General features: G+C 50.7%; 5 protein-coding genes across 5 annotated transcripts; 3 read left to right on the top strand and 2 right to left on the bottom strand.

Annotated features, from left to right (window-relative positions):
- Nucleotides 1-3: 3 nt before the first annotated feature.
- On the bottom strand, nt 4-1,382 carry usgS (transmembrane protein UsgS). The gene is made up of 5 exons (XM_073770177.1): nt 1,274-1,382; nt 1,113-1,219; nt 885-1,057; nt 442-835; nt 4-392 (listed from the first exon to the last, which is right to left on the bottom strand). Exons 1-5 carry the CDS (start codon nt 1,329-1,331, stop codon nt 36-38), a joined length of 1,089 nt encoding a protein of 362 aa, XP_073623606.1. The 5' UTR covers nt 1,332-1,382; the 3' UTR covers nt 4-35.
- A 345-nt stretch (nt 1,383-1,727) lies between these two features.
- Nucleotides 1,728-3,809, top strand: BDV14DRAFT_139073 (uncharacterized protein). The gene has a single exon (XM_073766300.1). The coding sequence runs from the start codon at nt 2,007-2,009 to the stop codon at nt 3,600-3,602; it is 1,596 nt and encodes a 531-aa protein (XP_073623605.1). The 5' UTR covers nt 1,728-2,006; the 3' UTR covers nt 3,603-3,809.
- Nucleotide 3,810: 1 nt separating this feature from the next.
- BDV14DRAFT_139072 (ribosomal eL24 family protein) lies at nt 3,811-4,893 on the bottom strand. Its single transcript, XM_073766299.1, has 2 exons — nt 4,816-4,893; nt 3,811-4,729 (listed from the first exon to the last, which is right to left on the bottom strand). Exons 1-2 carry the CDS (start codon nt 4,818-4,820, stop codon nt 4,165-4,167), a joined length of 570 nt encoding a protein of 189 aa, XP_073623604.1. The 5' UTR covers nt 4,821-4,893; the 3' UTR covers nt 3,811-4,164.
- A 217-nt stretch (nt 4,894-5,110) lies between these two features.
- On the top strand, nt 5,111-5,596 carry pam18 (putative mitochondrial DnaJ chaperone (Tim14); the record flags this gene model as incomplete). The annotated part of the gene is made up of 4 exons (XM_073774536.1): nt 5,111-5,161; nt 5,218-5,291; nt 5,346-5,399; nt 5,458-5,596. 4 exons carry the CDS (start codon nt 5,111-5,113, stop codon nt 5,594-5,596), a joined length of 318 nt encoding a protein of 105 aa, XP_073623603.1.
- A 1,316-nt stretch (nt 5,597-6,912) lies between these two features.
- Nucleotides 6,913-9,911, top strand: atrR (transcription factor atrR; the record flags this gene model as incomplete). The annotated part of the gene is made up of 7 exons (XM_073774535.1): nt 6,913-7,110; nt 7,164-7,291; nt 7,359-7,738; nt 7,790-8,286; nt 8,340-8,515; nt 8,565-9,125; nt 9,179-9,911. 7 exons carry the CDS (start codon nt 6,913-6,915, stop codon nt 9,909-9,911), a joined length of 2,673 nt encoding a protein of 890 aa, XP_073623602.1.
- Nucleotides 9,912-10,392: the final 481 nt, after the last annotated feature.

Here is a 10,392-nt window from a genome sequence, read left to right as displayed (position 1 = left end):
GCAGCTGGATTGAGAATACTTTATAGTTATCTAGACTAGGTGAATTTACGGCCCGGTGTCGCGGGCTTTGGTTTCCCCTCCTCGTGCGCCGCCACGTTAAGCTTATCGATCTTGTTAAGAGACAATTGCAGGAAGTCGTGCTTGTTTGTCCACGTAACCTGGGTCTCTGCGAAACCCTCGCTTTGATCGGGACTGGGCGGGGGGTCCGTGATCTTGGTGACAAGATACGCGGTGGAGGCCTCGGCTATGCCGTACATGAGAACTCCAATGATGGGAATCTTCAAGACAAATGTGAAGGCAAAGGCGAACCCAAACAAGACACCTTCACGATCCTTGAACCAGCGACGTTTTTGTTCGGAAGTGAAATGAATACGAGCAAAGTATGGCTCGAGCTATGAAAGAGTTAGTCGATTCCTCAGAGGCGGACTGTCCGACACGTACCAATTCTCGCATCAAGCTGCGAGACGCAAAATAACTGTGCAGGAACGTGACGAGATACCGCTTCGGAAGGATTACACCAGTGCCAAAGATAACAGCAGCTGGTGTGGTTCCAACGGCGTTGCGGAAGGTATAGAATGAGGCCGCGGGCATCACGAAGCGGCCGACAACCGGAACAAGCGAAGCGAGATAAATCCCTAAAAGCATGCCGACCTTGCGTCCGTAGCGTTTGATGAACGCCAGGAGTGCGTCCGGGATCGGCTTGGCTTCGCCCTTTTCGCCCGTGCTCGAGTACTGAGCTAGGTTGGGGTAAAACATCGCACGCAGGTTCTCGGGGTTGTCGGTCTTGTGCTTATGGACGTAAGTGGTGTCGACCCAGTTTAGGGATTCCATGAAGCTAAGCAATCAATACCGGGATACTCCAGCCATTCTTAGCGGTGACTTACATCTCATCGAGAGTCGGAGTAACATATCTCAGCAGCGTCATAAGTAGGAAAGGCACCTGCAAGACAGACTTGTTCAGGAAGTCGAGACCATTCAAAAGACTCTCGTCCCATGTGGCATTCTCTAGGTTCACGATGAACGAGCTGAACCAAATGACCAGCCTGATCGAGATGATCTGATGAGACGTCAGTACCCCGCCGTCGCAGGTGATGGTGAATTGAATTATTTACCGGGACCTGAATGATGAGCTGAATGAGTATTCCGATACCGATCGCAAGAGCGGCTTGCCGAAAGTGGTCATATTTGAACAGCCTTGGGTTTATCAAAGCTCGAACAGCTGGCAAAGGTCAGCGTCACAGAGCTTCGGCGAGTCAGTGGTTCAGAGACGTACTGCCAACGATGGTCAGCTGGGCTCCGCGAAGCACAGCGTTTGGTTCAAAGTTCGACATCTTCACAGCGATCAGATTGCAGATTGTTAAGAGCAATCCAGCTCCAGTGTGACAGTTGAAGAAGTTGAAGAGAGCCGAAGCTGCGATTCACGACTGCCTAGAGGATGACTAAGCGTACGTCATTGCAAACAAAGTCGCGTTGCGGAAGGTTGTACTTTGTATAGCACCGCAGGAGATAAGGTTAGTATAGTATATTGAGACACCCTCACCGAATAACATAACAATTCTGTATAAAAGACCCATGTGCAGTGACCATGGACTAAACTTGACTAGAAAGCTGGCCAAGATGTCAATGTCAATCCAAAAAGACACCTCACGTCTGAGGCCGCTTCGCCCCACAGTAAAACCCCAGCATCTGCAACAGCTGCAGAACTGCATTTCATTGGCGTCGATGCAGCACTAAGGGGTCTAATAGTATAACTCTATGATCATCACAGATCATTTGTCACTTCACTAGTCCTTCCTTTGCATCCTTATCCTATCCCCTCCCCTCCCGACCCTGGTCCATGACATCGCGAACTCGTCCGACCATGGCCCTTCGTTCCTTACCATAGCCCCCGTCATTCTTGTGTCTTGCCCACCAGCCGATCGCCTCTCCTTCTTTTATCTCTCCTTCACCCTTCCTCAATCTATATGATTTTCATTCCTTTCGATCCCACATGAACCACTACGACCATGTCTGAAACCTTCGAGGCGCCCCTTCCTCGCCGCTCGCTCACCCTTCCTACCAAGCTGAACCGATCTCGCCCTCGCACACCCGACTCGCTCAAGCCATCTGAGAATGAGCTCTTCTATCATCCCTCCGCAAAGGTCGTCCATTTTTCTCCTAGATCCATTGCGCCGATCCCTTCGACGACCGCACCCTCTGACTTCGACTACCCAGTTGACACCATCGAGACCTTGCCTTGGCGATCCCCCACGGAGCGGACGGTCGCGTTAGGGCCACTAAGGTTGGAGAAAGTATACGGATCGACAGTGTTCCTCAAATGCGGCAGCGTCGTTCATGCGATCCTAAAGAACTCACAATGTTGGTGTGTAGACAGGGAGTCTACGTTTGTTTTGCGAATCCGTCCCCTTACATACTACCGGATCGAACTTCCGAATGAAACCGAGCGGGACAAAGAGCTTGTTACTCAGATGAAGGAGGCTCTGCCAACCATACTCCGATATGAGGTCACTCCATGTCCGTTTAAACGTGGCTTTACTGTGGAGATACCGGAGGAGGCCAAGGTTCCGAGACGGAAGAAAGCATGGCGTCCGAAGGGGCGGAGGGAGAGCGCACCTATACAACCGGCATACAATCGAGAGTCTCTTATAAAAGAGGCTCTTACACCCGAATTGCTCAGCGCGGGCGAGGATACGGATGGTACTGCGACTGAGGATGGCAGCTTCACCCCAAGAGGAAGCAGTACGACTTTAGGAACTATTCCAGATGACCAGGAGCCGTTGCCAGAGCCCACCAGTAAGCTAGAACCCGCGGAACTGCCCACTCGATCAGTGAGCGAAGGACATCGGGGTCTTCAAACCTTGTCATCGAGATTTGAAGACGCACCTGAACCACAGGAAGGCCCAGTAATGTCGCTCTCGTCTAGTGTCGAATCATTCCACTCCTTCGACCATAGCCCGGAACCGCACCTGACTCCTCTCTCTCCCACGACAGCGGACGATCGTTTTGAGCAGATGCATTACGAACGCTGCGAGACACCGGAGCCTCTAGACGGAGAGAAGTTTTTGTGGGATGATGATGCGCCCACGCCGTCGAGATTTACTGAAAGCACAGACCGGGCGTTCGCACCTACGCAAAGCTTATCGCCCGAACTAGCATTCAGATTACCGCGAACACCAGGCTCATTTTCCAGCATAAGTAGCGCAAGGACCACTGATTCCAACCCAAACCTCACAAGCATGAGCATCGAATTCCGCCGCCGCTCGAAAGCGTCTACCGAGCGAGACCTGTCACCAATGCCCGCGACATCTACGTTGATCCTTGCCGACCCGGGGAAACAAGACAGAGCCTCTCTGATACAAAAGACAGCCACATTGGTCTTAGTGCCACCCATTCAACTACTCATAGTCCTCATTCATATTGCCGCGCGGATTGTGATAGGGCCAGGACTGGACTCGCCCACGGGAGATTTCCAGCGGAAACTCGAACGCCAGGCTTCTCGTCCTCATGAGGCTGTGGATGACTATGACCTCCCACTTGCGCCTGATGTCACCCGAAAGCCATCATTCTCCGACCAGGGTCACTTAGGCTCCGAGTCGGGTTAGACATCGATTCTTGACTGATATTCTATTTCACTTTTCTTTCTTGTCTGATTACACCGCACATTCTGCATTTCTCCTGCATCTCTTTGGACTCAATGATAATGCCTCGACATGAACATTTTGTTTTGCATATGGTTTTTGTATACCCTGCACATTGCGCTGCTTTTTACCTTCATTTCCTGTACAGTTATACTTTTTGTGTACTTTAGAATCTTCGTAATAATTTTGATGTGATGACCATGAACTTTTCTACTGCTCCTTTCTCTAAGGATCTAATAAATGACTACTGCATATACACCGCGAAGCCGTAACCAGCTCGAACGAATTAAGATCACGCCAAGTATACAGCTCCCGTTCACCATAAGACTCTAGCCCTAACAGCTGACCATGGACAGTTCCCTGGCAAATGACATTTCTCATTGATTATTGCTTCAGCTATGCCAGTAAGATAAGAAATAGCGATGTCCGCAAAATGTGCATCATAATCAGCTTTTCGGCAACCCAGGTATGAAACAAACCGAACTCCGTAAAATCGACAAAAGCAAAGAACGTGCCGAAGAAAGATCTAATCCATATCCATCTCGTCCTGCGTAGTCCCATCGACCAAAAGTCTGGTCTTCTTCTTCTGCCGCAGCCTCTCCTCCCCATGAACCTTGTTGACAGACGTAACACCCTCCTCCGTTGTGCGTCCCTCTTCCCTCTCGCGAAGCTCCTTCCGAATAAGATGCTCTCCCTCGGCAACAACCTTCCTGTCCTCCTCGCGCTTGCGCTCGCGCGCCTCCTTGCCCGCCAACCGACGCTTCGTGAAGGCGCGCTCCCGACGGGACCGGATCTCCTCCACACGCTCCATGGCCTTGACGGTGGCGTTGACGAGGTTGCGGTCGTACTTGACGGGGACGTTGCGCTTCTTGGCGAACTGGGAGAGGACGAGCGATGAGTCGACGATCATTTCCTTGCCGTTGGCGGCGCGGCCGGCCTTGGTCCATTTCAGCTTGCGGGGTTGGCGCTTGAGCTTGAAGTTGGCGTGGCATTTTGAGCGGCAGAATCGAAACGCTTTGCCGTCTAGTCTAACCATTTGGATGCCCTTGGAGGGGTAGACGGGGCGAGAGCAGAAGTGGCATGTTTCGACTCTGGTAGAGAGAGGCGGTGTTAGTACGTTGTCTGTGAAGGTATGGCGTGGGATGTGGGTTTATGTTGGGAAGAGGTGGGAACTAACCTCATCTTGACGAATCTGGAGCACCTCCGATTATTTGAAGAAGAAAGGGTCCGAGATAGAAGGTCGGACGGATGTTATCCAAAAGTTGGGGAGAAATTCGATATCGACAAGCAGAAGTTTTGAAATTCTGCCGGCGCTAAGCCCGATTTGGCCCCGCAGCGGCGTTCCGAGTTTTATCTCGACGGCCGCTTCTTCTCCCAACGTCACCCCAGAGTATCGAGACTCACGACAGGTTCGCCTACAATCTACCCCTTTTGCCCCAGTTTATTGGGATTTTCTATTCCTATCATTCAGAATGGCGTCAATGATGGCTATGGGTCTGGGTGTTGCTACGGCCGCCTTTTTGGTATGTCCCCTGGGCGCATTCTGAGCCGACGGAGAATTGACTGTTTTGCTTTCCAGGGCCGTGCCGGTTTGGTCGCCTACCGTCGTTCGAAGGGAGGTGTTAATGCGCTTGGAAAGGCGTACTATAAGGGGTTCGTTATGGTGAAGAACTGGACGGCACATATGGATTGCTAATCTGCCCGCAGAGGATTCGAACCTCGGATGAACCGCCGCGAGGCCGCTCTCATCCTTGAGCTTCCGTACGTATACCTAAAACATCTTGAGACCGCTCTCGGATAAGTGCTGATGATTCGATAGGGAGCGCACCCTGACCAAGGACAAGGTCCGCAAGAAGCACCGCGCCCTGATGCTGGCTAATCACCCCGACCGCGGTGGCAGCCCGTACCTGGCCACGAAGATCAACGAAGCAAAAGAGTTCCTGGATAAGCATAGCTAAACGTCTTGCTTGGAACTATGCCTGAGGGCTGTGACTGTGGTATCATATACTCTGAATGAGCCTACGAGATGAGTGATCGGAAAAGGAATCCGAGCCGGCGAATCTGAAGCGACAGGTCACAGTCCGTGTATAAAATGCTGTCTTTGGGTGCATAGCGTGGCGTTGGATGGATTTGGAGGGCGAGCGCATTTGCTCTACCTCGCTTCGGAGATTTGTACTGTATATAATGGTAAATCGCCGCTCTTAATTGATCTTATATTCTAGACCATGGTCTTGAGATATAATTTACTCGGTATACTCCGTATCAAGAAGTCACTTTGCTATATTGTGGCTGACGTTAGCCTCTTGATACCTGGCCTGACTATCACGGAGTTAGTAGGAGTAGACTACTGGGAATATGCCGGTGCGGGGTGAGTCGACCGTCGCAAGCACGAGTGAATGCCACCTCGCCAAGCTCAAATAATAGTAGGGCAGAGGGCGTTCATGGGTGTGTGCCACTGTGCCTGCCAGGGATGAGTGGCTTGCGTCCACCACTGAGGGAGCATCACGGAAGATGAAGAAACCGAAGGAGGTTTGGTGTCCTCGGAACGTCGGAGCCCGTCAAGTCCCTTCGTATACCGTATTCGATATCGTATTCACTGCGCAGCTGTCGATGACTCCGAGATGGCACTAATCATGCCTCTAAGGAGCTTGGCTGGGCCGCCCCGGGGTTAAGGAGTCTTCTAGTTCCCTGCTCCGGCAGAGGCAGCACCATTACGTCTGCTTGGTGTTTGTTCTTCACACCCGCGATTCGTCCGTTGTAGTTGCAACATAATTAAGGGCCATCTGGCTGCTTTTGTTTTTGCTTCTTCTCCCTCGCCATTGCTACTGTACCATTCTCTGCACCCCTGCTTCTTGATCCTCAGACCGTCTTTCTTGTTCAGCAAGTAGGTTGTGGTTGCCACGTGCCCGCAGCCAGAGTTGATTGAGTAAGCCCGCATTTCCTGTTCCCCAAATGTCATCATCCACTTTTTGCCTCCGCCATATGCTGACTTGCTCACTCACCCCAGTCCCTCCTTTCGACCATAGTAGCTGTCAGGAGGTGGAAAAAAGAAAATAGAGCCCTCGAGGAATCCCAATCGGACTGAAAGGGATTAACTCCGACGCTCCCGCCTGCGCTGAATGGAAGAAACTGGACCCCGCATTCAACGTCCAGACCTTCCATCCTACCCGCTGTCGCTGACATTATCAAAATCTCCACCCTCCCACCGACGCGATCGGGCAGTGCCTGAACCTCCCTAAAGCTTAAGCGTCTCACTACAGCTCCTTCGGCCAAGATGGATGGGATTGGGGACGGCCCGAACGGCATGGGCTACGACATGCCCATCTTTACGAATCAGCAAACGCCCATCTTCGGCGCATACAATCATGATGGCTCTCCGGTCACCGCTACGCTTCCGAATCCTAGCTTCGGTGATGAAAGTTTGGGAATCGGGGATGATAACAATGATGCCAAACGGAGACGCATCGCGAGGGTGAGTGTTTTGGAATACCTGGAGGTCGCTTTGTCTGATTTTCCTGTCCGCAGGCTTGTGATATGTGCCGGAAAAAGAAGATTAAATGCGACGGCAAGATGCCAAAATGTTCTCACTGTATAAACTATAAGACAGAATGCGTCTTTACACAGGTCGAGAAGAAGCGGAATCCACCGAAAGGGTATGATCTTACGTCCTTTCGTCATTCCTATAGATGTCCAGGCGCTGACTGCTTGTTTGGGATATAGTGCCAAGTATATTGAAGGCTTGGAGAACCGACTGGGAAGGATGGAGTCTCTGCTTCGTCTCTCTGGGTTACTGAATGAAGATGATGGGAAGACGGATCTTGGAACGTTAGAGAAACGACTGGCCGATCGATCACTTTCAACTGGCGGTTATACGAACACGAACAGCCCGACAAGGTTCAACATGCCTATGCCTCCGAACAACCAGTCACAGGCAGCTAGCGCATCACGGCATACGACACCCAGGATGGACTCTCACTCTAGCCCCCGGACCGCGGCCACTTCACCCGACTCGCAAAAAGAATCTGAGAATGAGGTCGAGGGTTTGTCAGATATGATGTGCTCACTCGTGACGAACAATTGCGGTGAAACGCGATATATTGGTAGGTTTCTTCTACACTGTGCCGGACACGCAGATTTGACCGTATCACCAGGTTCGTCCTCAGGGTTCTCGATCTTCTCGCCCAAAGGTATTCAATGGGTCAACGAAAAGACCGGAGACACATCTTTCCAAGACATGATTTCCTCCGCATATATTGATGATAACAAATGGATGTACTGGAAGCCAGAGATATTCAGCGACATCTTCGCCCGTCGCGTTTTCAAGCCTTTACCTCCAAAGGAAGAGGCGCTGTCGCTTTTCCGAGATTTCTTCGATAACTTTAATTGCATGTTCCCTCTTTTTCACGAACCGACCTTTATGCACCTGGTTGAGAAACAATATTCACGAGACCCATACGAAGGCTCCGGCTGGTGGGCCAGCATCAATGTGGTTCTTGCTATATCGCATCGCCTACGAGTTATGAGCAATCTTGTCCCCCAAGAGGAAGATAAAAAAGCATGGTTATACTTGAAAAACGCCATGGGAGTCTTGACCGAGTTGACGATGCGGAATACGGACTTGCTGAGCGTGCAAGCTCTTCTAGGCATGGTGGGTCTTTCATTCCTCACGTCGATGCAATGTAGATCTGACCCCCCTTGCAGTCTCTCTTCCTCCAGGGAACGCCTAATCCACAACCGTCGTTCTTCTTAGTCGCCGCCGCTATCAGATTGTCTCACAGCATTGGGCTCCACAAGCGTGGGTCTGGTTTTGGGTTGAATCCAGTAGAGGCCGAGCAACGGAAGAGGGTCTTTTGGATCGCTTATATGCTGGACAAAGAGTATGTCCCATAATATCCGAGGTACATACAGTTTCTAACCGTACTGTAGCATCTGTCTTCGATCTGGACGTCCTCCTGTTCAAGATGATGATGACATGAATGTCGAGCTGCCGAGTGACGATCCACCGGATAATATTGGCAACGTTCCATTATCTGGAGGAGGCAAGTTCAACATGTTCCGAATCTTCTGCCAGTTCTCTATCATTGAAAGCAAGGTGTACAAGCGCCTGTACTCGGCCAGAGCTTCCAAGCAATCCGATGGCGAGCTCTTGAATACCATCGGCGATCTTGACAAAGAGCTCGAGGAATGGAAAGACAGTATTCCAATTGATTTCCGGCCCGAGAATGAGATCAAAGCAATGCATACACCTCTGATTTTGCATGTTGTCGTGCTGCATTTTGCTTACTACAATTGTCTGACAACAATCCACCGGATGTCTGTTCACCACGGGTACTGGACAAGCCGCCTGTCCAATTATGCGATTCAGGGTTTGAATGCTCGTCCATTGAACCCAAGAGTCTTCTTGTCGGCAGTCCTTTGCGTGACCGCCGCCAGGGCTTCCATAAACCTGATCAAGTATATTCCTCAGGGCGATTTTGCTTGCGTTTGGTAAGCTTCGTGATCTGAGATGTTGAGAATCTGTCTAACACAAACGACTATAGGTTGATACTCTATTATCCGGTTTCTGCGTTGGTGACATTGTTTGCGAATATTCTTCAAAACCCCAATGACGCACGGGCTCGCTCGGATGTCAAGCTGATGAACGTGGTTGTCAACTTCCTCTCCACACTCGTATCAGACGAGTCAAACGGAAGTATCAAGCGAATGCTTGGTGTATGTGGGGAGTTTGAAAGAATCGCCCAGGTGGTGCTCGATAAAGCCGAGAGGGATTCTCACTCGAAGAAGAAAAGAAAGGCTGGGCCAGATGAGCCCAGGAACTTAGCACAGGAAACAACCAAGGAGGCAACTGCACCTCCTACCTCGAAACCAAATACGGCGAATACCGCGCCTACCACCACGCCCTTCTCCCCCCCACCACAGTACAGCACTGACACACGAGAAAATGGTTCCAATGTCATGAATGGGGCGGCTGCTTTCACACCGAATCAAGCAATGCCTGGGACTAGTCGCATTCCACCGGACATGGCGGGCAGTATGCCTTCCATGCCTAGAGTCGGCCAGGACTTTTCGGAGATGCTTAGCCCTGGTACCCTGGATAATATCAACTTCGACGGCCAACCTCCTATAACTTCCGCCGGCGACATCCCTTTGGTGCCTCCATTCCAACAACCGTTCGTCCCACAAGACCTATGGCAGATGCCGATGACAATCGAATGGGACTGGGCCGACATGTCTACGAACTTCCCTGTTTTCGACTCAGGACCCAACCACTGATTTACGATATAACGAGCGAGTTCTCATTCTCATAGTCTCTCTAGGAGGACGTTAAATGGTTTGCGACATTGCTTTGCAGTTCTGCCGGTGTAAACGGTGACGCGTCCCTAACTTCTAATTCTTGCACATCACCATGATTACTTGGCGAGGAGTAACGGAAAGGCGTTTTTGCTTTGGAGATCAGGAGCATTTCAGATGGCGGGTGTATACTGCATATAGTACTTAGCTCATTAGAACCTCCACACTCTGCAACTTGGGAAATATTTGTGATTCGGACTTTATGTATATTGAAATATGATTCCCCTCTTATGACCGCATGGTTTTCTCTATAGCATGGAAGTTGTCTGCTTTATTTCGATTGACTCGGCGGTGGTCATATTGTGTGCATTTCCAATCGTGATTATGGACTATGTTTACACTTGAATTAGGAGTCTAGACTGTACCGTTCCTTAATAACTAATTAATATCGGCTGACTCAACC

This window comes from Aspergillus stella-maris, assembly GCF_047715825.1.
Source record: "Aspergillus stella-maris strain CBS 113639 unplaced genomic scaffold BDV14scaffold_76, whole genome shotgun sequence".
Classification (NCBI taxonomy): domain Eukaryota; kingdom Fungi; phylum Ascomycota; class Eurotiomycetes; order Eurotiales; family Aspergillaceae; genus Aspergillus; species Aspergillus stella-maris.
The sequence above is the reverse complement of the archived record's forward strand: the minus strand, read 5'-3'. Positions and strand labels throughout refer to the sequence as shown.